The sequence below is a fragment of the Pipra filicauda genome, unplaced genomic scaffold (assembly GCF_003945595.2).
Source record: "Pipra filicauda isolate LSUMZ 115617 unplaced genomic scaffold, ASM394559v2 scaffold109_size3271384_pilon, whole genome shotgun sequence".
NCBI lineage: Eukaryota > Metazoa > Chordata > Aves > Passeriformes > Pipridae > Pipra > Pipra filicauda.
Window position 1 is genome coordinate 1,615,955 of NW_024103540.1, and position 27,054 is coordinate 1,643,008.

Consider the following 27,054-nt stretch of genomic DNA (forward strand, 5'->3'; position numbering starts at 1 on the left):
CTAATCCTGGTGGTGCTTGTGATGAAATATTTACTTGACAAACATAGTGTTTTACCACCAAAACCAATAAGACTTTTTTTTTTTTCCCAGTGAGATACTGTTGTGAAACAGGTCTGAAACATTAAAAGGAAGGAGGGTCCCTTCTGTGGGTCACCCCTTCCTTTTTCCTGCGGCACCAAAAGGAGCGCAAAGCCATAAGAGAGACAAGAGAGCATTACTACAACACAAAAATATTAAACCCTGGACACATACTCTATACCTCTTCATCACTTTGTTTCCGAAGTTTATTCCAATGAGACCATACTTCTTTGTCCCTTATCTTGGACTTTCATTTTTTTTTCCTCCCGAATAAAACTTAAGAACGGGATTGCAGACTCGGCATATTTGCTGTGTGCTATTGCTCGAAGTGATGTAAATATCAGCATTATTGATGGGCTTCAGAGAAGCCTCCACACTTGGTACTTTCAGGCAGCCACCTTCAGCAGTGAGCATTTCCCCCCCTCAGCACCCAGCATTGCTCTTACCTTCAATGGCAAGCATTGCTCTTAGCTCCCGGTTCAGCAGCTCATAGCGCCTTTCTAGGTCATGTTCTTTTTCCCTAGGCAAGTTGCAAATGTTCATCAATATGTTAATTACTAAATCATTAAACACTTAAAAGCACCTTTAACTTACATTGATTTTAGGACTCGCAACTGACTTTTCTCTTTAACTTTAAGCTACTCCAAACAAATGATACACAAACTTAAAACCTGGCTCAGGTGGCCTATTCAGTAACAGGGGCTTTTCTTTTTGTGTAGTGTTGGCTTTAATTCCGTCAGTTTAACTCCACTGTGCTACAGGATGCAACTATTTCATATTCACCTTCGGAGCGGCTGTTGTGGAATGTCCCAAGTAGAAAATATTCCCCTGGATGTAAGGAACAAATTCCAGCATCAACCTATTCACTGAGATAATATAACACTGGAAGTATTACTGTATATACATTCTGCCCTAATGAACAGTAAAAATTAGACAAGGGATTAGAAAGCTTAATATTTTGAAGGTAGAATCCTCTGTCAAGTTCAGACCCAGTATGAAATAGGTGAGCAGAGGCTCTTCCCAAGGAAGTATGCAGGCATCTACACTAGGTGGCATTACGGAAAGAAATATCATCCTACTGAAAGAAGCACTCAGGGCACAGAATGCCTCTGAAAACGAGCAGCACCTTCTCCCTTCCTCGATGGTGCCACTGAAAAAAGTTCATTAGTCCTTACTTTGCAGTATTGGTGGTATCACTGCACTGTGACTGATTTACTAACATCCCTTCAGCAGCCTGGTGCTCCTGAGCTAGCAACGGGACTGAGGATTTCTACAAAGCAGGTAGCAACTTAAATGTACTCTCTCTCTGAACAGACTCCACCTGACTCATCTGAGACACAATCCAAATCTATTTGTGCATTTCTAAAACGTAATTTTATTCTACTGTTGGTTCTTCGAAAACGTAACAGTGCTTAATATTTCTTTAATTTCGTTTTTCACAGCTCTGGCTAATCTTGTGTCATTGCATGCTTCTCATTTTCAAGTCTGAAACATGAGAAAAACAAGTTACTCGATGTGTAACACGTCCACACTACTCACTTTTCAGGGGTTATTTTTGAATCCTAATAGGAAGAGAGTAAAAATTTTTTTGCATCTATCTGAAGGGTAAATATTTTGAAAAATCATCCTTTTGTAAATACATTTGTTCATCTGTACTTACAGAAGAGAAAGCTGATTCATTCTTCTTATTAAGGCATTCTTCTTATTAACCAGCATGAACCATTCCTGCATCATAGCTTCTTCTTCTTCTGTGTTTCTTCCTGCAATCGAAAGAACTTCATTACTTATTGTGGCATTTCACAAACTGAGCTACATATTTCATGTCAGGTTTTGGAGTATCAGTCTCCAATATCACTGAGCATGACAAGGCGAATTCACAAATAGTAAATATATCATAGGACTACAAGTCCTGCCTGCTTCATAAATAAATCTTTGAAAGCAGCCATTCTTCAGCATACATTTTAGTGTTCTTTATCCTAAATTAACACCTTTTAAAGAGGATTGTATCTTTTAAATTCTTACAAATGAACTACAATATTGCAATGCTCCCAATCTAAAAAACCTTACTGATAAAAGATGTCTGGTCATCACCAAACACAACCACAATCCCTGTGGGCAAGATCCACTCCACCCATGCAAACCCAGCACAGTCAGGATGATGTGGTGGGGATCAAAGCAGCTGCAGAGGAGATGGAAATCCTGAACCCTCGGCCAAGGTGGGGGCACCTGCTCAGCTTCTGTGTTTATGGCCACTCTTTCAGATGATAAACTGGAAAGAGCTGCTCCTCTCCACAACTTGCAATCAAAGGGAGCATCTGCACAAGTACAAATAATCTTGGGATCCAGGTGCCTGAGGGTCCCCATATGTGTATGTATGTATTTCCCTAGCCCACGTTCATTCCAGGTAGGATGAGGATCAGGACCCTTCATGGCCCACCTGCAGGCAGTACTATGCTCTACCGGACTCTCCAACACTCTGCGTCACCACCCCTGCACCCTCAGGGCACATGAGGGGAAAGGCAGATGAGCATCCTGAAGGATCCTGACTGGGCTTTCCACGTAGCAGGGCTGCTGAACCAAATTCCATCTCCCTGAGCTTGGGGACTAGGAGGAAGTCCTTTGTGGAGGCTGCGCTTCTGTGGTAACCTGCCATTCTCACCTCTCAAGTTGAGCTGAAGAGCAAAGACTGTACGGTCCTCAGTGAATTATGAAACTCACACATTTCATATGCTTAAAATTAATCTCGGGAATAAACCTGGAATAGTGGCAAAGGAGCATGAGCTGGGTCTTCTGAACGCTTCCCAGCTTTGGTACTGCTTCACTGGGAGACTGTGGGCAGAACTCTAAGTTTAAGTGCCTCATGTGCAATACAGGAATAATCACCTGTACTGATCCTGCAAGGGTGCTGAACGTTAATTCTTTGGTGTTTGTAAAGGGTTCTGAAATCTCTGATGCAAAGTGCTGCACACTTTGGGATGCCATCTTATTAACTTGAACCATAGGATCCTTAGTTGCAAAGAAGCGATTTCTAGCGCCTGAAGCTGGAAGGACACCAGAAAAAATATTGGTTTGCTCTAAACAAAAAAGCTTTCAGTTTCTGGATGAGAGTGTTTAAAATGCTTGCATGTAGGTGCTTGCCACGTGCATGTTCACACCCCAGTGAAGTGTGCAAGCCCAAATCTACATGGACAACCACATGGTCACCAGGGTACTGGCGCACCCTGCTGCCTGCAAGGGAAGGTCTCAAGAAGATGAACAGGGAAGTGGGTCAGCTTAGGGTGGAACTGGTGGACCCACATAGTAACAAAAAGTTACAGCATCTTCTTTCTGATGCGAGACATCCGCCCATACCCATTTATCACCCTGGGAAGTGCCTGGTCGATGAAGCTTCCTGAAAGGGTGCTTTTAGGGTCAAAATTTGCTAGCAGTGAGACAAGAAGGGAAGAGCATCCCAAAATGGGGATGGCCCTGCAGCCCTTTTCCAAGCAAAAGCAGCAGGGTTCAGCTCCTGGACAATGGAGGAATGAAAGAAGAAATCTGACACGTAGAAATGCTCTCCCTCAAGACCTCCACTTCTAGTTTTGTGCATAAAATATCACACCACGGCATTTACAACAGTATTCAGCAGTTCAGTACACTTTGCTGTTAAGTTACAGATCAAGGGCCTTGCTGCTGTATTGGTCCACCTAACAGGGTCTGCTTTTAGAAGTAGATGATAATCAGTATTAGCAACCTTTTGTTGAAATGCATCAAGTAGTTGGAATTCATTTAGGGGAGAGGGCAAGAAGAAGGGGATAGATTCTTTTTTTTATCTTTGCAAAATGACTAGTCTATTCTGTAATGCATGAGATGAGATTTTTTTTTAGCAGCAGTGTGGCAAAGTTCTCACAACCAGACATCCATAGCTACAGTAACATTTCAATCAATTAGTTAGTTTTGGGGTGGTCTGGGATCTCTGGTTAAAAGATTATAAATACAAGCTCTTACTGCATTTAATTTTGCAAGCCTTGAAAAAGAAATGGGAGAGATAAATGTTTCCAAGGTGTTTGACACAACAGTGGATCTGAATTTGACTTTCGTGCCACGCAATTTCAGGTTAAAAACATAAACTTAAGATATAATCTTCTTTCTATTAATGCATTCCTCCTAAATAAAGTTAGTTGCAAGATGTAATGAGAAAAGATCTAGGTAAAGCTTGGAGCTGTCGAGTTAGATCTGCACAGGTGTCTGTTTTAATATATCCATGCTGACACCAAAGCACATGCAATATCCATAGAATAGGCCGGTTTAAAAGTGAATTAACAAAGTCTTGATTGTTTTTACAGAATTTTAAATCTGTTTTTGTATTCGCTTTGGACCCATGTGATGCCCTGACACCAGTCATGTGATATCGGCTGCGATAGGCACAAATCCCCGGGCAGCAACAAAAGAAGAAAGAGCAAAAAAGAAAAAGCTGAGAAAAAGCTTGCAATTTGGAAAAAGGCCAATTTTACCCTGGTGAAGGCCTTTTTGATCAGTGAAATGACACATGTGTGCAATATTAATAGTAGTCAATGCTGATATTTTATTTGTCGACCGTCAGCTTTTAAATTCTTGTGCATGGACTTGAAACAGATTCTTCCCAAGCAAGCAAAATAAAGATGAACTCCCATGTATAAGAAATGTAAATAACTCTTCAGCAAATACACTAGCATTAGAGCATTACTTCATTTTTTTTTTCCTTGGTGAGAGGATGCACATGAAACACTTTCAACAAAGAAAAACTGAGTGTTCTTACTGCAGCGATACTGCAAGCTAAACTCACAGTTACAACTTCTAAATAAAAAATTTAGAAAAACCCTTTCTTCAACACAGTTTCACTCTGTAAAATGCTGCTGCTACTGGGGTGGTGGTTGTTTTCACTTTCCAAGTGTAAAACAAGTATTTAATTGACTTGCAACAAATACTTGAAAATTCAAATTGGGAAAATGTCTGTGTTGTTCTTGGGAAAAAAACCACAACAAGCCGTACAGATTATTTAAATGAAGCAAAAAACCCACGCTGGAGAACAAATCGATCCCACACATGCAAACCCCTTATCTAAGCCAGTACAAGATGCTGAAAATCTATAAATAGCTCACAGATCTTAAACTTAAATTTTTTCCATAATACATGCATTACACTATTGTTTTTGATAAACAACAACAACAAAACCCTTTTAAAGCTAGTAAGTTGGACCATTACAAATTAATCCTGACTTTAATAACTGGTTAAAGACCCCTTCAGCTTTATAAGTAACAAAAAATATTAAAGCCTGTGATCACAGCGAGCTTTTCTCATTTCTCCTCTAACCATTTGTTATTTAATCCAATACTAGTAATCCAATTTGTCCATCAGACTTTTAAAGGGCAGAATGCAACTTCTCCAGCTTAGACACTTTTCAAAGTACAATATATTTTTCAAATGAATGCTGGATGTTTCATTTTTTCCCCAACTGTTCCTAGCTCTAATGTATGAGGAAAAAAAGAACAAGATGAACATTGTTCGTACTGATTAAGTAAGAGCTCATTAAAGAGCTGTCAGTGCTGTACTTTGAATATGCATGAAGCATATAATCAGATCTAGTACCGTCACTAGAGGAGAATACGGTAAGTACAAAGGATTGATTTAATTACTTAGAGTGGGCTGTGGTGGTAAAGCAGTCTTGTTAGCGCAGAAAGAAAAGGAGGTTGTATTCTGGCACGGTTAGGGGAAAAAGGCAGTTTTAGCTTCTGCCACAATACCTAATCTCAGGATAAAGCACTTTACATTGTAGCTTAAAATGAAGACTGCCAGTTTTCTAAAAAGACCAGAATTCATCTTATCTTGTTTAACCTCATCTGGTTAACTATCTAGCAGAACATATTTATTCTCTTTAACACGTAATTATGCTTATACCTTTTTATCCTATAGTTCAATAATGACTTCTGAAAACAGTCTTCAAGTAAGAGCGGGTAGTGCTGCAAACATCATATGCATGCAAACTGCTTGGTAAGAGATTTGAAAAATGCAGAACCAGAAACTCAGATGAAACAGTGAGTACACGCGCCTTTATGTGAAAAGTCAATACAGTTTTTAATGTCAGATTTTAACCTGAGGAGGGTTCTGGTAGGGTTTCTCTAATTTATTTTCTTTCCCCCCCTCTCCTTTCTGCTTTTTTCCCCCTCTTCTTTTCTCTTCTCTTTCTTTTTTTTTTTTTTTTTTTTTTCTTTTAATTAATTCATTCTTGTTTTATTCTTCCTCTAGGAATCCAAGGGAATTCTCTCACATCAACTCCCAGTGCCATTTTCTAATTTCATTGTCTGGCTTGAGTGGTGAAGGATGCGTGCTCTATTCTTCTCTTCACTTGACATCTACCAGAACCCTCCTCAGTGATTAGGAACGAGCCCAACACCAAGCCTCAAACAGCACAGGACACTAAATTCTGCCCTCAGATATGAGAAACTACTACTGGCTTCTGAGTCGCGATTCCGAGCTGTAATAGCTCCTGCACAGGATTCAACAGAGGCTGCAGGGTAAAGTTTGGCAATTTTGTCCCTTCCTGGAACAAATTCTAGTGATAATCAAAATGATGATAGCAAGTATTTTAATGATAGCCAAAAACCAAAACCCAAATCACAGCCCCAAGCCCCTTTCCTTTCTCCTGCGGTTCATCCCACATACTCCTGATCATTATTTGAAACCAACTTGAGTCAATTTTCTTTGGCAATACTCAAGAGTTAGAAGCATGGTAACAAATACATTACCATTTTTTGAGAACAATATCAGCAACTAAATTATTTTAACGTTGTACAGCTTCCCAGCAGTCTTTTACAAATAGATTTTCCTTCATATTCTTTGGGATTTACAAATGGATTTTTGTTTACACTGTAAGCTAATTATTTGTTAAATATTTAAATAAGAAGCATCTTGACAAATGTCTCTTCTGAATCAATTTGAAAAAACAATTTTTTTTTTCCTTTCCTGCTGAAAATGCTTTCAAACTCAGCCAGCTACCACAATATGAATGTACCATTAGACCTATTATTTTTAAGCCGTTTGGGCAGCTAGACATTAGATAAACCCACTATGGATTAACACAGTAAACCTGTACATTGCTAAGAAAACACAGAAGAAAATGCTACAAAACACTGAGAATACCACTTAAAAGGAAGAAAAAGCAACAACATGCAGGGACAAGATTAGTTTACAGTGTAAATGGATGAACACAGTAACTCCTCTACACTTTATACTGTCGTAAATCTGTCAAGATAAGACAATAGATTAATATTTTTTAAAAAATCCTTAACTATAAATGTATTTAGCTGTTGTGCAAAAATGAATTACAACCTATGGAAGATAAATAATAAGGAGTTTACATCAGCATCCAAAACCAGCCCATTCAGTTTGGTAAGAAATAACAGGTTTACAGAAATCACTCTGTATGCCGTCTTAAGCAGTAATTGTTTTTAAATTTTATTTGCACTGTGTGTAGTGTGTGTGCCATGGTGTCATGGTTAAACACAGAAACCTTCCCATGTCTCCCCATTTACCCCAACAGAACTACATGAAAAACAACCTACTTAAGACAGAGCCCATTCTTCATCCATTTGCTGATGTTTACACACAGTTTTAAAATAGAATAGAAGAAGCTTTCTTCACTCAACACACTTGGGTGAAGAGGCCAGCAGGAGAATGCCAGTGCATGGGAACTAGAGCAAGGCAAATAACAACAAAAACTGGCCAATTTCGCTCTGCTCCTCTTTCTGGCCTATTTTGTAGTTGACAGAAGCTTGGTGACTACTGAGAGCCATTCAAATGCCAGTGAATTCCACAAATTTAACAGGAAGGTCTTCTAAAAACATACCCCACTGTCTTTATTTGCTTGCTTAAAAAAAAAAGTTGCATTCACCCAATCATAGGGACGAGTTTTTACAAGTTTCTGTATTAGGAGCAAGTGGACAGATTGGCTTGTTTACCTGAAGGAGAACATGAATAGCAAATAAAGAATAGTTCTAGGATGTGTCTCATCTTGTCTCATAAGAACCTGGGGAAATTCACTGAAATTGAAGGTGGTGTGTTTAAAACCGATAAAAAGAATGATCGTTCCTCAAAGCCTCATCATTTACTAGTAGAACTCGTTGCCACGAGGCAATGTTGAAACTAAGAGCTCAGCAAGAATTAAAACTGGGTTGAATGTTGAATATGGAAAAGCAAAGCTGTAGCAATAAATATTCAAATAAACAAACAAAAAACCACAGGACGTAGGAACTCGATCCTCCTGCTTTAGGACACGAGCTAACCTTTAATTTTTAGAGGCTAAATTAAATGTTCCCTGGGGCCAGGTTAGGCGGTAACCGGCCTCTGCGCAGTTTCTTGCCCCTGCCTGGGCTCAACCCACACCTGTCCCACTGGAGTGTTGTGGACCAGACTGTGGGGCTGATCAACTGTGGCAACTGCAGTTTTACTGAAAGGAAACATGGGAAGAGACAAGAAACAACGCTGGGTGTTTTAGCTGACCAACCTCACGTTGCTAACAAAGGCTGGTGGAAGGTCTCAAACGCTTCCAAGTCAGCGGTGGACTTCCCACTGATTTTAATAGTCTTCTCATCTTGCTCACCGCGAACAGCTTATGCACAGACGAGGCCTTGTTTTTTATGTGAGTTACTGAATTTAACAAATACTTAAGCAGAAAAGCCTAAATTCACATCAGCTATTCTTTGTAAAGGAGATTTACAGGAGCCCTACTGCAAAATGCCTCCAACGCAATGAAAGCTATGGTGAAGGTTTTTAAATGACTAGCGATCCACAAATTTTCACTGAGTGAAACTGAGGCATCCCAGAAGAGACCTATTTTTTGAAAAATCACCCTTCTCTGCTTTCAGAGGGCTACCTTCAGTGGAAACCTCAGAATTCTGGATAAAATATTTTTTACAAGTACTGTAAGTGTCAAAACACAACTGACACTCCACAGCATGAATGGATGGGCTGCTCCGCCTTGAGCTTCAAGCCTTGCATGTCAGCTTTCCTCCAGAATACTTCCTCCTTTCAGTGCATGAGGACCTCCTCAGTTACTAAAAACCACTGAAAATGAACCAGAATAGCCACCAAGAGATAAGCAGATAGGACTGTTGTTTAGATGACACTGCAGAAGTGCTAGCTAGCAGATGAAACCCTAGCACAAGTTTTTGAGTCCGAACTGGATGGGAAAACACCTAAGGAACATTAGAAAGGCAAATTCATGGCCACTAACTTGTTGTCTGAGAGCAGTTGAGGAGACATTGATGTCCACACAATGGAGTCTCATAAAGGTATGTAAGGACTGCCAAGAATCTGCCAGGCAGAGTTACATTGCAGTGTATTGTCTGACTATTTCAGCCCCCAAAAGTACTGTACCCCTAATGAAACAGAGCCACCGTCAAAGGAATGCCTTTATCAAAAGCACACATCAAATTAGTTTAATATTAAGCAGGAAACTTGTAATTTCTTTGGTTCCTGAAACATAAAAAATTCAGAGAGACTAGTTAAAATTTTGAGAGTTGTGTAAACAAAAGGTTAGGGTTCTGACCACATCTTGGCGTGTGCGAGGATTTATTTTACCTGCAGTGGGACTGACTCACAGGAAGACAAAACATTTGTGGCCTGCAGTCTGAGCAGTCTAAAATTATCAGAGGATTGAAACTTCCACAAAAGACGAATTGCCTGAAAAACTGCTGATTTTCTCTATGTGATGAGTCAACACAGCGGCCACTAGAAAATAACAGAAAATCAACCAAACTAAATGCTTGGGATGGATAAAGATTTTAAATGTGGTACCATCAATCCAGACCAAGAAATTTTTTGTCCCTAAATTCAGTCAAGAAGTGAGATTCAACTGAAACATCTGGAGAGATTCCTATAAGAAAGTGATGCCTCATGGACAGTGCCTGCAGGGATCCTAGCACTGAGCAAAACCAACGCTTGTCCTTTATCACCCTCTGGTATTCTCTGTACCCAAATTTTCTCACATAGCACAACTTCAGAAGATGCAAGGGCTTGGGAAAAATATACATGAGGCCTTTGCTTGCGGCACAGGAAAACATGCATCATTAACTGATACACTCAAGCTTTTGAAACTATGGAAAAAATGGTAGATCATGCTTGGAAATCCACGAAGAAAGGGATGGTCTGGGCAGACTAATTATTTCCTTTGTAGGTTGACAAGTAGAGTTGGATGCTATGTTATGAGTGACAGTAAGTTCTCTGTGGCTCATAACAACTCCTTAGATCAGTTTATTACCTGTTTACTTGATAAGTTATGACTGGGTAAGATTCTGAAGTGAGAGGCTATTTACCTAAGAGTTGTTGGAGTGCGCACTACTAGGCAGCATCTTATTCCATTTCTACCAAATGTTGCCTTCCTTTAAAACACATTCACCTGGAGCTGGAAAAGGGTGGTGGACACTATAAAATTACTTCTTTAATGGACAGGCCTGAATTTAACCCAGGCAACTGCCTGAAGTAAGATGACGGTTTGCAATGATTGTGACCTTGTATCCGTGTCAATGAAAATGTCTACTCTTACTGATAGTTGGTGGGTTTGTACTTCTGGGATCCAAGGCTTCCCAGGGCTGACTGGTTGAGTTCAGGTAGGTTGAGGTGTCCCAGGGCCCTGCAGTTTCCAGTTTTGACAGAAAAGGTGCTTTTGGTGGTAAATGGGAGAAAACCAAGAAAAAATAACAGTGCTCTTTGCAGACTGCAGTGGCATTGTGGGCCAGGAGCCTCGGGGTGACCAAAGTGCCTTTCTCCTCGCCTTCTCTTTACAGGCAGACACTGATTGTAGAGAAAGCCAACTTCCAGGCACAAAGCCAAAGGCTATGCCTACCACATGAAAGAGCATTTATACTGCAATACCACAAAGAAAGATGGAAATCAGTTAAAAGAAGCAAGTGTCTGTTGGGTCTTGTAAGACTTTTGGAAGGCTTGCAAGTCTATTCATAGTGCCTAGGGCTCTCCCAGAGTAGTCTCCTGCTATGTGGGCAGTGCTGTGCTTGGGCTCTCTTCCTCAAGCTGGCTTCAACCTGTTGACAGGTTCTTTCAAGGCAATGATGAGGCTACAAAAGCCAGGGAAGTGCATGGAGAGGAGGCTGACTTATCGCTCAGTCCTTGCAGCCAATGGCAATTCTGGGTTACTTTGAGAAAAAAAATAAATACAGTCATTGCTGCTGCTGAGCTGCTTTAATGATTTAATGAACTTGGCCTGGGAAGGCTGAACATGCACCCTGCCCACGTTTGGTCTTGGAAAGGTCATTTCCTGTGAACTTTTGCCTACCAACCCACAGACCTAAGACTGAAGAGATGTGGTGAATTTAAGGGTCAGAGCCATGAACCTTGTTTTGTGGAAGCTTCTGAGATGTAGAAACTCTGTGTATTTGGATAAATACTTCCAGACTGTCTTCCTTAACCAAAAGCAAGTCAAGACTGCTTTGCAGGAACTGCTAATGGTAAGAGATGGAGATTGGAAAGCGTTTGCCAGTAAGAGACTGGAGGCAACATCACAGAAGGGAAACTGAAGAGAGGCTGACAAGGCTCGGGAACTCCAGAAGTTCTCAATCGCTCATAAAATGTGTGATTCTGGCAACTACAAAATGCACACTTGGGCAGAAATTTGTGTATGTGTTTGTGATCTGGACCCTGAAGACTCCTGTCAGAAACTCAGCTTACCAGCGTGCCAGTTTATTTGCATTAACAAATTTTCATGAACGGCTTTGCAATGCATGTCCAAGCAGGCATCTGTGCAGAGCTCTGTGGGCTTCAGGTCAGTCAAGTCACACTTGGATGCAACAGGGAAGCACAGTTACCATACTATAAATGAGACCTTGATCATAGTGTCACTGCACTTTTTTCACCCAGGGTTTTTTGGTGGTTGTCAAACTCCCAATAACATAACCCTGGCAACAAGTTAATGTTCCTGCACACTGGAGAGAGAAGCATCTTATCAAATGCTTTATAATATTGCTTTGCTTCCAAAACCAGCAGTAACTACCAATGCATAGTTTTGTGAACTGTTATCATGTTATAGTAAAAATCACTAACTCTTTTACTCATGTCAAAAACCTTTCCTTCTGCCCAACGCAAATTGCTATCAGTAATATCCTCCCAGCCTCCTAATCGCTGGCTATGTCCATAGGGAATGTCCACAAAGTACCACCAGCAGAGACCCAAACCATGTTGTATATGTATCATTCACGTATCCAGAATTTTTTTTAAAATGCTTTCACTCACTTTTTATGCTCAATGCAAAAAGCTAAGTGGCAAAGATGTTGTTTTCAGCGATACTTCAAAATTTTCTATCTTGACAGAAAGGCTGTTGTTATACTGTCCTTCCTCCTACTCTGCTTTGGCATGTGCATCTTTGTCTTTCACAACATGGCTGGACAACTCACTACCATCTTGTTGTTTGGCAATTTTTTGGTTCACCTGAGATTAATCATGCTGAGCTAAGCAAAACAACAGTGCAGGAAAGCAAGGCTGACAAACTGCTATGAAACTTATGGTGGTATTAATTAATTCTTTCTCATTTAGGCAAGATATGAGAATATGAAAAGACCATGATTTTTTTTTCTCCTTATGCACATGCATAGATATTTTTCATACCGTCTGCTTTGCAAGCTTGAAGAGGTAACAAAACCAATTTTTAAATTCATCTCTCTCAGGCAAAACTAAACATTCATCATTTTCCTCCCTGAGCCCTGACACTGGTGAATACAAATCTGCATTTACTTTTGGGAATTCCAAAGAGAATTGTGAATTCAATTGTTTTTAAAAGATGAAATTTGGCTTAGGGAATAGGATGTTTCCTCCTAGCTCACCCCTCCCTCCTCTAGCGTGGATTTCTATTGCAGACTGGATGACTCCAGTAAGGAGCATTCAAGATGGTATAATACAGGCTGGTAAATACAGCTCGATAATCAGGGTTGTGAAGGTGCAGAGCATATAAGGGATTTATTTTTGATAGTGAATCTATACACATATACATCATCAAGCCCCCACTGAGAAGCAGACCACTCCAAGTGATTAATACAGCTAAAGGGGGCAGATAAGAGATCAATGACAAAAATCACCTGGTAAAAAAAAAAAAAAAGTAAAAGGTGTTGCATTAAAAGGGCTTTTACTTTGCATGAGAAACAATACTGAGAAACCTGTATTTTAGCACTTGTACTCAATAAGCACTCTAAAGTATGTCGGGGATGAGAACAGAAACCCATCCTTTCTAATAATCTTGTGACAAAAGCTAAAAGACATCATCCTATTAACTAGTGATCTCAACTGCTAATGCGGAGTACTTCCTGGTGCCTTTTATGTAGAATGCCGCTATTAAAAAACCACTAAACATTCACTGTGAACAACACAGAATCATTCATCTTTTATCAGCATCTCTTGTTAGAGGAGTATGAGAGGGGCTGAAGGTGTCATTGATATTATAGAGCGGAAATTAATCAGAAATTTTTCTCATATTTTCCTCATCACACTCATTTACTTTTGTACAAATTTCCCCCTGCTAAAAAGTTCATACCCAGCCCCCTGTTGTACGCTTTTAAGTTGAGAATATTCAACGAGTGCGTCAACTGAAAGGCACCAGGTCCCAACACAAAAAGCATTCGAAATTCTCATTTAGTTGTCTTTATTTTGCTAGCGCCATGTGGTCCTTGAAGATGTAGAAAACACGGGAAGCCGAGTAAAGATCAGAGCAAGCTCATTAGCATTCTGACAAAATTGGAGTGGTGGAGATGTATAGTTTGCCTAGTTTGTCGTTTTGAAAGCTACCGGTGGTAAGCTTTCTATTTCATTGTGCTTTTGTCTTTTTTTGGGGTTTTCAACGCAGCGGGGTGGTTGTTAGCCTAGGTTTTCACAGTGCATTGTGGGAACCTTGCCTGCACATTCAGCCTATATGGTATCATTCGAGTTCAAGTAAAAAAAAAAAAAGTAATTTTTTTTCCAATTTATTTCATAATCACCTATGCTAATGCGTAATTGTCATCTGGCTGTCAAAGCCCATCCTGCCCGACACCTGGTTTATAAAGTTAAAAAAAACCCCAAACCTACAAAAAAAAATAAACTCTGAGCTGTATTTAAAAATAAAACCTTTTAAACATGTTGCTAGTTTTCTTCAAAAGACAAGATAAGAAGAAATTAATTTAAATTCCACTGTTTACAATAAACTAGAAATGAATTTGAGGCAGATCCACTTGATTAGAATTCAAAAGAGACTCTTTCACTGTATAAGATCCCCAGTTCTATTTCAGAGTCTCTTGAAGGAAAGATGGGTTTATGCTCCAGAATTATGTAAATAATGAATTACCTCTTAGAAGACCTATAGAAGTTATTACTCTGGTCATTTGATTTTTTTTTTAGTTTTTTTTTTTTTTTTTTTTTTAAACACAAGGCTCACTTTGAAGGGCTAAAAGGGCTACATTAATGCTGCTATTCGACATGAACGTTTCCAAGTCGCAATGAAATGGATAAAGGTCTTTTTGGATGAATTTATCTGCTAAATCCTTGTGGTTGCCCTCCTATCTCGGATGATGACCCAAAAGAATGTCAACAGCTCATTTCCCAGAGAGCTGGGAAGAGTCACTACACACGCCATAATCTGCACGTTCTCAAAGAACCATTTCAAACATTACATTTCACAAGCTGTTTAAAGAGATTTTTTTTTTCCTCCTCTCATCTCCACTATCCTACCAATACTTTGGACATCAGTGCCTCGGAAATGAGTGCTTTAACAAAGTTGAAACGTGACTTTTTACGTATTGTGTTGGTGGGTTGGGCATACACACAAGCTCGTACAAGCACCACGCAACATGTGAGTGACAAAACATGCTTCCCATTCACTTTGCCAAATTCCAGACACACTGTGGCAGGGGCAAGGAAATATTAAGAATCGAACTATATTAAGTCACCCCTAATTTACTCACTGGATTTTTTTTTTAATATAATGTGTGTCAGGCTGCCAAAATCACAGATATCCTTTTAGTAGAAAACGATAAAACCCAGCTTGAAAGGAGTTACAATGGTCTAGATTCAGAATACACTAAATTTCACAATGAAGTGCAGATTCAGGATTTCTTTACTTAGCAAGGGGAAAAGGATAAACAAATATTAAGAGAAAGGGCTGCTTTATACAAAACCTTCAAAATTCTTTCTTTTTGCTATGCATTTGGATGGCACCATTATCTTTATCGTCAAAACAGACTGAGAGCTGCAGCCAGCCTCTCCTGAGCAAGAAAAGCAAATGGCCAGGCCAAAGAGGTCTTTAAAAAACAAACAAACAAAAGTACAAGAAGGTAAGTGCCTGAAAACAGAAAGCTCTGAGATAACCCCATAGCTGTGTGGATTGACAGATCTAAATTTTTCCATCATATTTATAATCTAATTTCATTCTATGCCTCTCATTTCACTCATGTGAAATAAAAGGAGGTGTTGCCACATATGAGCTATACATGAAGAACTATATTCCCTCCTCAGCTAAGAGCAACACCATAACCCTGAGAATTAAATAGCAGACATTATTCTAAGCTTAACAAAAGGCAGAATTTTGTCAGCTCTGAGATGCCACCTTTATTTCAAATCTCCTTTTAAACACTCAGGTCCTTTTCACTCGGGTTCCAACTCCTAGCAGAGGCAAATAACCTGGAGACTGTTATCTGCACGACAGTAAGGGCAACCGAATTATTTTTCTATACTTTGCCATGTGCTTATAGCTGCAAAATTATTTATCTCCTTCACTGCATTCTACTATGAAAGTTTCCTCTAGAAGAATCGCCGGGACCAGCCATATCAAATTAGAGGGCAGTCAGGAGTGTCTAAGTCCAGCTTTAAAACAAATATCATAACAATTACTTAGCCATATGGAAAATAGGGTATGTCTTTCCTGAAAGCTTTTATATATTTTCTATCTCAAATTTCAACTTCATTAGAAACTATTTCTGACTAGCAAGCTGCAAGATTGCTAAATATCTAACTGTTAACCCACCATGAAGAAAGAGACTCTTTTGAATGGCAGAACTTTTCCAAGATGCAAATGAACAATAATCTAATTTTGAGAGTAAATTAACTGAAGGATTCATTTTAATACGTTTCAGAGTCTCCAAAATTAAGTGACAGTTGCAGTCTCTGCAATACACAGACATACGTGCACTCACACTCACGTACATATAGGGCACCCCCCTACACCCAGCTTCCATCCTCAGGAGAACTCACATTGTATTTATGTTTAGGTTCTTATGACTTAAAGGCCAGATGTTTCACAAATGACCAACAATTGGAGGTTAGAATAAATTAATGACTGATTTCTGAGCTTTGATGGAATTAAGCATACTTCTTTTCTCAATGTGCCATGTGAATGTTTGCCCGTTAAACTTTTTTTTTTTTTTTTTTTTTGACAAGTGAGGCCACCCGGCAGAAAACAACTGATGCAAAACCCAGGAGTAATCCCTCTGTTTAGTTCAACACTGTGGTTAGCCTTAACACTGCCTCTATTATCCAATGGATTTAGAGAAACTTTCATTTATTTGTTGGCCTCAGTCTTCCAACTTTGTTGCCTTCTTTAAAGGACCCAAGACCCATTCCTATGTAAATACATTTGCATAGGGCCACAATGAAACTTTCTGGGGCTCGGATTAAACTTGCAGAACTAGATAGCTGCACTGCGCATATTTGTGATCTTCATGTAAGTACTTTCCCAAATACATATGAGTGAATGAAGCCCATGTCCACTCTGGCTACAGGAATGCCTGGAGTTTAAAAGAAATGCTCCACTGCAAACTACAGACCAAAGCTCCAAATGCTGAAGCAAGCAGCAGACACAGCACCCAAATGTGAAATTACGATGTATAGAAAATGAACAAAAAGTCCTTTTGACTTAGGAGCTGTTAAGATCAGCACACTATTTGCTGTAAAATGTCCTCTTCTCTCCTAACCAGTTCTGCTAGGACAACAGGATCCCTGGTGTAAAAGTGATGATTCATAGCTACTTGGGTTTTCATTTTTTTTTCTCTTGCTGCCTCTGTTTATAGAGAGTACCTAGGGTATAATGTATTATTATAAACTATTCAATACAACCTTCTTCCAGCCAAGTCAAATATAAACCTTTGCATCCAGCAAGTCTATTAGGAAACAGCACCAGGATTAATCCGCGCAATTATGGCCCTCCAAAAATGCCAGTAGACACTCCATGCAGTTTTGCCATTCCCACAAACAAAATGCCAGTACCTTAAAGGTTTATGTTCTGCAAGGGAGGCTCGATGGACCTAAAGGATAACTAAGGAGTGGTTTTGTAATTTCACTGGCACTGATGACTAGGGGCCAGGAATTGCAACTGAATATATTCTTTTGGTATGCATTTAAGGAGATAACACATTCTTCCAAGGCTCACCAAACACAGGTACCTAATTCCTTGTTTTGCAATACATTTTTTTGGAATCTAGCTTAAAAAGCTTTGTATACATAACTTTAAAAAAAAATCACTATTATAGCATTATTCAAGTCCGTAACTACGTGTTTAAAAAATGAACCCAAATATATCAAACTTAATCACACACAAAAATACACCAGCCACTAGAAAACGACTTGCATAACCAGTAGGATGTGAATGAAGACACTGACACAAATCATAAACCGATTCTGATTTACACTGTATTTTCCTTATTCCTGACTGTATGGTAAGCCTCTGCTGCTCCATGTAAATACCATACACAAACCCAATTTCTCTCGTTGGACTAAGCACATCAATACAAAAGCAAATGAACTACCAAAGTGCCCTAATTAACAATTTTGCAAGTGAATGCAGACATCAGTGCCACACTGCAGCCATTAAAGTCTATCCCTTGCCATATCTGTTTCTGTTAACATTTCAATAGACCAATTAAATGACCTTTCCCCCCTCAAACTCAATTAAGCTATTTGAACATCAATTGATAACTTACCACGTATTTATGCAAAATGTGCAAGCAAGAGATTCATTTTTTTCAATCCTAATGATGTTTTGAAGAAGAGAAAACTATCTTAACTATCCTGTCCTGGTATTCCATGGAGAGGGGGCCAGGGATGGGATTGCCTCCCAGGGGAGCCAGGTGGGCACGGTGGCACTGTGGCAGGCAGTTTGGAGAAAGCAGGTGTGAGGCAGATATTCTTCTTCCCTGCCATTTGGTCCCTGCCAGGCAGCTGTCTTGGGAGGTCAAAAGAAAACGGAGACAGCCATCTCTTTCAGCTTGTTGGAGTATCACGCCAGCACACTGGTAGGTGGCACAGGGTCACATCGGCCAACTTGTAGATATCCAGAATCGTTTCTTTTTTCCTCTTTTCCCGCCCCCCCTTTTATTTTTGTCTTGAGTTTTTACCTCTCGTTCTACAGTGAAAAGGGGTGCCCAACACACACACACACACCTTTCTGAGCATGACAGGGTAGGTGTGACATTTGACTTAAGCCTGCCCGCCCCATGTTAAAAGAGGTGATTTGCTGACATTTGCATTTTCCCAAGGGGCTCCATACACCACGAATCTGTCACAAATTCAGGGGACTTGAGCGGAAGGAGGTCAATGTCTCCCGTTTAAGAGCTGGCCTTTGCTTCTCTGCACAGGTAAACAGTTCCCCCCAGGGTTTGTAGATAGGGACTGAAAGTGAGGGAATTTATTTAAAATAAAGCCACCTCAGTCTACAAAAGAAGTGTTTTGATGCTGTTGCTGCAAATAATTTATGTGAAAAACATAAACTTTTTGGCTTCAAGACAATGAAAAATCTTCCAGGAAAAATAAGAAATGAGTATTTGTGTAGGACATTGAGCAAAAAGCTTTGTAAGTACCTATTACCTCTCAGTAGACTTCTTTTAGATCAAAAAAACTCCTCTAATTTTAAACTAAGAAGAAATCAAGCAGAAAAGACAGAAGCTGAGGGGAGAAAGGTATAAATATTTTAGCCTTCCTTATGTCTGGGGAAAAAAAAAGTTGTACCTGAGCAGATTAAAAAAAACCACTAAGCCCCCAAAGTAATCTTTCTTAAATTAAAACAAAACAAAAAAGTAAAAAGAAGCCAAACTAAAGAAACTACCCCAGATCTTTTTCAGAATTCTTTGAAGATGGGTAGGAGAGAAATTGAAGATCCAATTCTAACAATTCTATTTGAAGTTTTAGTTTGAATCCCTTAAAAAAAAAAATGTAGCGGCACCCTGGGATAGTTCAACAAAGGCCTGGTTTCTGGGAAAAAAAGCATTGTCCCTTTCAGAATGTTAATCTGGTATATCACTTGCTACTACACCCCAGCATGTACTTTTGCTCATATCAACAATTAAAAGAATACATTTATTAAATAGTCTTATCACTGGATGTTATAACTTGTAATTCATGCTAACTAGATAACCAAAGTAAATTTTATTTAAATTCTCATTTCTTTGTGAAACTTTGTAGATGGTGCATATCTCATGATTAACGGACAACGTCTAAAGCATCCCGTCCTCTAATCTTCCTAAAATCCCTTTTCATCCGATTGTTTAAGACTGCTTGAAAGGCTAACACCAAGTCTAAGACTACTGCACATTTGGGGGAGGGGAGCCTCTGTAGGTTAGCTAATTAAACTGTTTGTCTTCTGAAACATTTAACTGGCTTTAGAGATTATTCTAATTAAGAATGATGTTAGATGTATTTTTTAATGTAGCTATTAAAATTAATCATAATCCAGCAATCTCATGTGCTGAACTATGTAAATAGAGATGTGCTTGAAATCCTGCTGCAGTTTCTTTATTTGGGAGTTCATCATTATGGATTCTACATAGCACACATCAGCATCAACCTAATTTTTAATTAAGAATGCCTTGTGAAACTATAACTTTTACTCTGTATTTATGAAAGGTAAATAACTGACCTCAGCAGAGTTAGACTACAGTGTTTCCCAAGCAGTACAACTACGAGGGGGGATATTAGCTCTCATTCATACTGTACATCTTTTTCTCTCTACTTCGCAGACCGTGTATTCAATTGAAGTGAAGGAAATCCATTAAATTTGGAAGGTCTGCAACTTGGCAATTGAAGCTTCTCGTGCTTTTCTTTACTAGACGTACAGCAGAGCTCTCACAAATATTGCTGGCAAGAAATTTTAAAAACAGACCACATAAAAAAGTTGGCATTCAAACAGAAAAAACGGCTGGGGCTAGAAGCCAATATGTAAATTGGCTAGTTAAAAAAAAATCTAGTATGATTTTCTCCTTAAATAATTAAGAAAACAAAACCAAAACAACAGAGAGAAACAAATGAATTATGACTGCAGTACACACAACAGGCAGCCTCTATCAGAACTCAGAAGGGTATTATACTCTAAACACTTTTTCTTCCCTTACTGCTGAAAGATTAATACTGGTTATCCCATTAAAGTTGGTAAAATGCCATTCTTGTGTCTTAAAGCTCTAGCATTGGAGGTCAAGAAGTGTATGCTGCTTCTTACAAGGCTAGTGTGGATGTAATCTTCCCAAAGTTACAATAATTAATGTTAAGCTTCTTTAGCAATACGTTTCTGAAAGAACTTGCCTGATAATATACTTAGAGCCTGGCTAGCTGTTTGTGTTTCTGAGCAAGAAATGTATTCTATGCTGCTCACGTACTTCAGCTTAAATCTTTAGTCAAACTAGGGTGATGATGAGCAGTTTGACTTCTAAGTAGAAATAATATTTAAATTCGCAAAGGTGAAACATTTTGGGCGTAGGGAAATCAGGGGGCACAGATACTACTTCCCAATGTTTTTTTTACCACTAACCTGACGGAGATGTGCACTGTATAGCCATACAGGTCTATTTAAGGATACCCATTCCCTAAGAGAGAGCTGCCTGTACAGGTGCAATATATTTATTAGAAAGCAATCTATAGCAACTGCAAAAGAGCTGACATTGGAGGTCTGCTCTCAGCCCATGCTTTACTATTGAGTACAAAAGCCTCTCTGCCTGAAAGTGTCCCCACATGCTCCAGCTCAGAAGCTGTGGTTATGAATGAAAACAGGGAGTGTAAGATTAGATCTTCCTCTGCTCTAAAACTGAGATAATTTCATTTATTTCAAGCATGCCACCTCTGCTTCTACCATCTCAGGATTTGGCCCTTTCTGTATATATTAACAGCCCGGGATACAGCAGTATTTCTGAGTCATCCCACAAGCAAAGAAAAATGTATTTTTCTGAATGCATGTTTCCCACTTCTGCTTGCTGGAAAACTCAACAGACAAACACATCTCCCAGGTTAAAAAACTAAAAGCCATTTCTGTGAGCATAGTTGGGAATGAGTGGCCCAGGAAAGCCAGAGCAGAAACACAGTCACCAAATGGAACAGAAAATCTCATCTGCATCTTTGTTTTCGTCTAGGGCAGAAAAAGAACCCTGATGATACATACATGTTTATCTATTTGCTTCCATTTTCAGCCCCGTGAATGCATGCTTTATCTCTGGGCATAACAGCTTGTTCTGGTAGAAGTTCTTTTTGTCTTTCTATGCAGATTTTAATGCAACAGCATAGGTAGAAAATTCACTCTTGAATGAGTTCACAAGGGAAAATTATGCAAAGAGGTTACTAATCAGTCGATGACCTATCCTTTGAGGCAATACAGTAGACACAGGAATACCCAAAACAAGTCACCCTTCTGCATTATAATCACAAGCAATAGGCACAGAGACTGATTCTGTTAACCTGACAGAAAGTGCATTCTTCATCATTCAAATAGGTGAGAGAAAGCATAAGAAAAAAAAAAAGCATCCTGAAGCACAAAGCAACTTAGACAGTTTACTGGCAACTTGACCCTGAGATGGTTCCAAAAACCAGTTTCACAGACACGAGCGTGCTTAACAAAGGTGTCAGTCAGCCAGCCCTGAAGCTGTCCAAAGAAACAGCCAGATACTGCTGCTGCCCAAGAAAAAAATATATTCTAGACCTGGCTTCTGGATAATATAGCTGTAAGGCACAGGCTCACCACAGCTGTTGACTACTATGAAGATGAGGGAGATAGAGAGAAGCTGTGGTCCTTACACAACAGCCCGGGCTCTCAGCTACCTGATGGCCAGCCAGTGCCTTTTGTCTCCCCTCTCTTTTCTCTTTTACAGTTTCTTCTCTTTTCTACATGCAAACAAAGTGTGCATTTTATGCCTCAAGAGCTATACAGCCAGATAATCAGAAAGCTGCATTATTTCGTACTATTTGATGCTAGAAGACATGTATGGTTTAATTAAATATGTACTTGGGGACTGTAACATACAGGGCACATTATATATGTGCCCCGGACTGTTATTAAAATGAAACACAGCATATATATATATGTCCATACACTGCTCTGTGAAATACACAAATGCTATCCCTTTAAAATCTTTTGTGCATGTCCATTTTGTTTTATATGTCTAAAAGGAAGATCATGTCTCCTGGGACCCAAGTTTTAGGGCCCTGACACAGGCAAAAGCCAAAGAAGAGTAAGAAATATTATAGCAAGAAATATTACAGCAAAAAGACCAAATACAAATTCATCCCAGGATGAGATTTAATATAAGTGAAAATTTCATTCTGTTAAAAGAGAGTAAATCAACTATTTTAACTCTCCTTTTGTGCCTGTACTTTTTTAGCTCAACCTTTTTCCTTTTCTATGAAATTCAAATGTTTCCCTCTTATAAACCTCAGTCCTTTATATCTTCAAAGCCGTGTAAAATGCTAACTAATTAATACATGTGACTTTCCTTTCACATGTGACAACAAAGCATATGCTGCTTTTTCGATTGGTAAGAGTTAATTTGCAGTGACACAACATATGTGTTTACAGGTTTTCTAATGTTTGTTGTTTGGTTCACTGTGTAATTAGGCCTATTGACAAGGAAGCTTATGCACTGAAAAAGGAGGGGTGAAGCAGTGGCTGGGAGATGGCCATCCTGCCTCATTTTGAGTACCTGCAGTGTTGAAATTAGGTACGAGTTGGAAAAAAAATAAAACAACACGCCAAACTCAGAAGATAGTGTAGAAGACTGTCAAGCCACAGTAACTGCGGTCAAAAAGACAGAACTTGTCAAGATCCACTCCAGAGGACACACCTGCACCACGAGGAACCACCAAGGTGTATTACTCTACAGCGATAGTAAATCTCAGCAGATGTTAACTCTTGTTTTCCAGATCTCATTTAGAAGACCCTATGCTCCTGGGCAGGGTCAGCACACATAGACTGCAAGATCCCAGTGCCTCCATTGTCACCTTAGTGCAGCAGCACAAACCCAAAATAACTTCCGTGCTGTCACTAGAGTTGCATCAGGTACAACAGCAGCACGGAAATTGCAATCAAGGTTAACGATGGGCCAGGGGAGAATGGAAATGATTAAATAAAAACGCCTTTATTTTTTAAGATTCACCCTGAAAACAGTAACAATGAGATAGCTGTCAATATACAGAGCTTATCTGTCTGTGCAAGATTTTATGATACCGCACTTAGCTAATGTGGCTAATGAAAGAAAACAAATTTGACAAAAACAGACCCACGAGGACAGTTTAAAACAATAGATTAAACCACCTGCATTATTTCCTGTGCAATTAAACTCCAGAATTAGTATACAGTAGGAAAAATACCAAAATGGTGATAGTATCGCTTATCTGGCTCTCTAGTGAATCACATTCACAGCCACCCCCACTGCCCGCCGTGCATTAACTCTTCGCACCGTGGGTATGTACAACTCTGAAATATAAAATTAGTTGCTTTTGAAGGACACTGAGCTCCCTCTGGTGAAGGCATAACAAGTTTATTAAGTAAGCACCACCTCTGGAAGTATAATCCCCTCTGGCTTCTTCCATGGAGTTTATTGGTTCAGTTTTCCTAACCATGAGCATCATTAGGGCAATGCAGTAATTAAGAGTTGTTAGAAAGTGAATTCTCAAACTGCAGATTAGAAAATTAAACTATTTCCTGATTACATATTAATGGAGCACAACAATAGCAGTTGCCATAAGCTTGGAAGGCAACCAAGGGATAAATCTGTGTACTTAATTACCATAAACAATGGCTGCATAGAAATGAAGTTTTATGCACATTCCCTTCTGTAATATGTCTGATATCAGTACACACTTGACAATTCTTGTTCAATTATCTCTATTATTTAATGCGCTGTGAACGGCTCTGTGTAAATAAAATTAACCACCCCAATTACTTTGAATTCATCTAGGGACAACGTAATAAAAAATGTGAAGAATTCTGTATGCCTATTAATCTAAAACATTACAGAAGCTTTCACCAGATTTTCTTGTCTATATTTATTTTGTCTACATTTATTTTAGTGCACTGCTAATTCAATTACATTTACCATCACTGGTCAATCAGCAGCAGCAGAGGGGTTTTTTTTATTTCATTAATCCTTGTACAGTACCACAAACACACTCATCCTTTGGTAAGGTACAGGATCTCACATGGAAAACACAAATATGTTTCTACTTGAATTTGGGAGCCTGCAGTTAATCAGAAAAACAATTAAAAACACTTCATACCCTGTGGTCAGATAACAAAATATCTGATAGCTACAATTTTTTTTCAAATACTTGTTTTTGCAATTAGTGAAGAAATAGTGACTGAAAAAGAGATAAATTTAGATCAGAGATTTGTAAACTAGGATTCTTTGGTTTTTATTTTAATTGTGCTATGCGATAATTTTGCATTTTAATTGGCACTTGGATATCAGGATGATAGACACCTTCAAATACAATGACAGAAGAATTTGCAATGGAGAAAGACACTGTCAGAAGTAGAGACAAAACTATTTTATCCATAACAGGTCAGGCACAACATGGGTAGGTAAAATCCTGAAGAAAGCAAGATAATACTACCTCTGTCATCGTTTAGTGTCAAGCCATTATAATGGAGAAAGAAGAAAAATCAATGATATTAGACTATGATTTTTATACTCAATCCAACTCATTCTCCCTACTTGAAGCTCTGTGCCGTGTTTTCTCTAAAAACTTGCACCCACCAAGTGTTCTGTGATCGTGTAGGTTGCAAAACCCCTTCTACAAACTCTTACATATATTCAGACAGTGACAGCAAATGTGCCATCAGCTTATTCTATGGAGCTCAAGGCACTGAAGCACTGATCCCCCTCCTCATGCAGCAGTAAACTACATTGCACTGGAACGAGGTGAGGTTACATTTTCATTTTAAGAGCAAAGACCAAGGACTGAGGTTACACAGAGGTGACATAAATTACTGGGTATTAATAAAAGCATGACTATTCAGATTCAAATGGAAATCAGCAACCCAGGAATTTTAATAACTTTTATTTTTTCACACATCTTAGAAAAGTGTTTTTCGTCAAACCATGAGTAGCTGGCACTGGAAACGCAGAGCTCCAGCCAGTTCCAAACTCTTTGCCTAGCTGATGAACTTTGAAAATATCAGCTCCCCTTTGGCCAAGAGCCAGAAGCTTGTCTTCCCCAGCCAAAAGGGCTCTCTAACAGGGCAAGAAAACAGCAATGCATGTTCAGACGGGACCTGGGCTCTCTTCCTACAGCCCCATTTCCATTAGATGCCCTTTTCCTAATGCAGGGCAGCAGCTGCAAGGGCAGTAGTGGAACGGAACCTCTGCAACCCAGAGAGCATTGTGCCAGGGACTCCTCTCCTCCTGGTTCATGTCAGAAAGGGAATGGGGCATTGAGAACCTCCAAGATCCACTTCTCGCAGCTACCCACAGACCTAATAAAGCTAGGGTGGCATTTTCAACCTTTTTGTGCAATCCTAAGAGCTAAACTTTCTCTAAAAGGTAAGTGGAATGTCTAACAAAGTCAAGGAGTGCCATGAGCTGGGATCTAACCAAGAACATACATTGTCTATACTTACAGTTGCTTCTCTTTCAGTGAAACCATATGAATTCTTCCACATTTACCAAAGCCTGCACTGTCCAAGGGTTAGTCACTATATTCTTCTAGTCTTACCACTAGCCCAGAGAAAGGAAATTCCCACCAAGACAGGTGGAACATTAAAACAAAGGCATCAATACACGGGAGCAGGAGACAAAAGTGTATTCCTGTGAAATGAATGTAGCCAGAATAGATGTTCAAGCTGCAGCCTGAAAAAATCCCTCCTGGCCGAGCAACAAAAAGGACTCTCAAACTCAGAGGATGAAGAGCTGCCAGGTGGCAGAATCCCCCCACTGGAAAAAAACACCCCCAGTTTTGTGCTGGAGAAGGATGAGAAGGAAGAGTGAGTGCTTTCTTCCTAGTAAGTCTAATAAGGAACCAGGCCAAGCACAACAGACAAGGAAAAGATAGTCTAGTCCCCAGCAAACACAACAGAGTTGAACAGACCATGCTCTACCTTCTTGAATTTAATATCAAGGCAATGACTGAATCATGACGAGAGTCTCTCAGGTTTTTAGTTTATCTTGTATGGTATTGTCACACATGGAAACAATGCTGAAAATCCCAGTACAAAATGTGCTCCTAACTGATGGGCACTATCATCCTGTGAATAGTTGTTAGGACAATTCAGTGTAAGCCCTTCATGACAAAATTGTACAAACACGGCACCCTGCTTCAACTGATGAGGAATAAGGTCGGCAGAGACCTTTACTTGGCTGAGGTTCAACAGTATTACAACCCCAAGCAGTACAAAATTAAGAAGGAGATGTGATTAAAGAAGAATGTTAATTATTAAACCAATTCATTTGTGGTTCTTGGCCTTCATGTTGAGTTTTCAGGATCTTTCAGTGACACTTGCCCAAGTAACCTCCTTGTTCCTAAAGCTTGCATTTTCAGAAAAACTAAATATCAAAAGACTTTTCAGAATAATTCTGAGAGCTGGCAGCATTTCACATTTCTTATCTTTGTGGTAAGTACCAACACCTAAGGGAGTATTTGCAAAACCCCAAGATCATCATCAACAGCCCTTCAGGGCTTTTCTAGCTATCGTGCTGTGGTTACTTTCTTCCTTCAGACTTGGCTTTACAGACCACTTGGTGGTCA

General features: G+C 39.4%; 1 protein-coding gene across 11 annotated transcripts in view; it reads right to left on the reverse strand.

Annotated features, from left to right (window-relative positions):
- Positions 1–27,054, reverse strand: part of EHBP1 (EH domain binding protein 1) — a 212,247-nt gene that overhangs the window by 7,206 nt on the left and 177,987 nt on the right. For 10 of the 11 annotated variants that reach the window (XM_027713141.2, XM_027713212.2, XM_027713873.2 and 7 more), the window contains 2 exons: positions 1,739–1,838; positions 525–598 (listed from right to left, as the gene is read on the reverse strand). In XM_027713141.2, the coding sequence (XP_027568942.1) occupies positions 525–598; positions 1,739–1,838 (174 nt within the window). Of the gene's footprint in view, positions 1–524; positions 599–1,425; positions 1,564–1,738; positions 1,839–27,054 lie in introns of those variants that run through there. The other variant, XM_027714352.2, reaches the window with a different exon arrangement.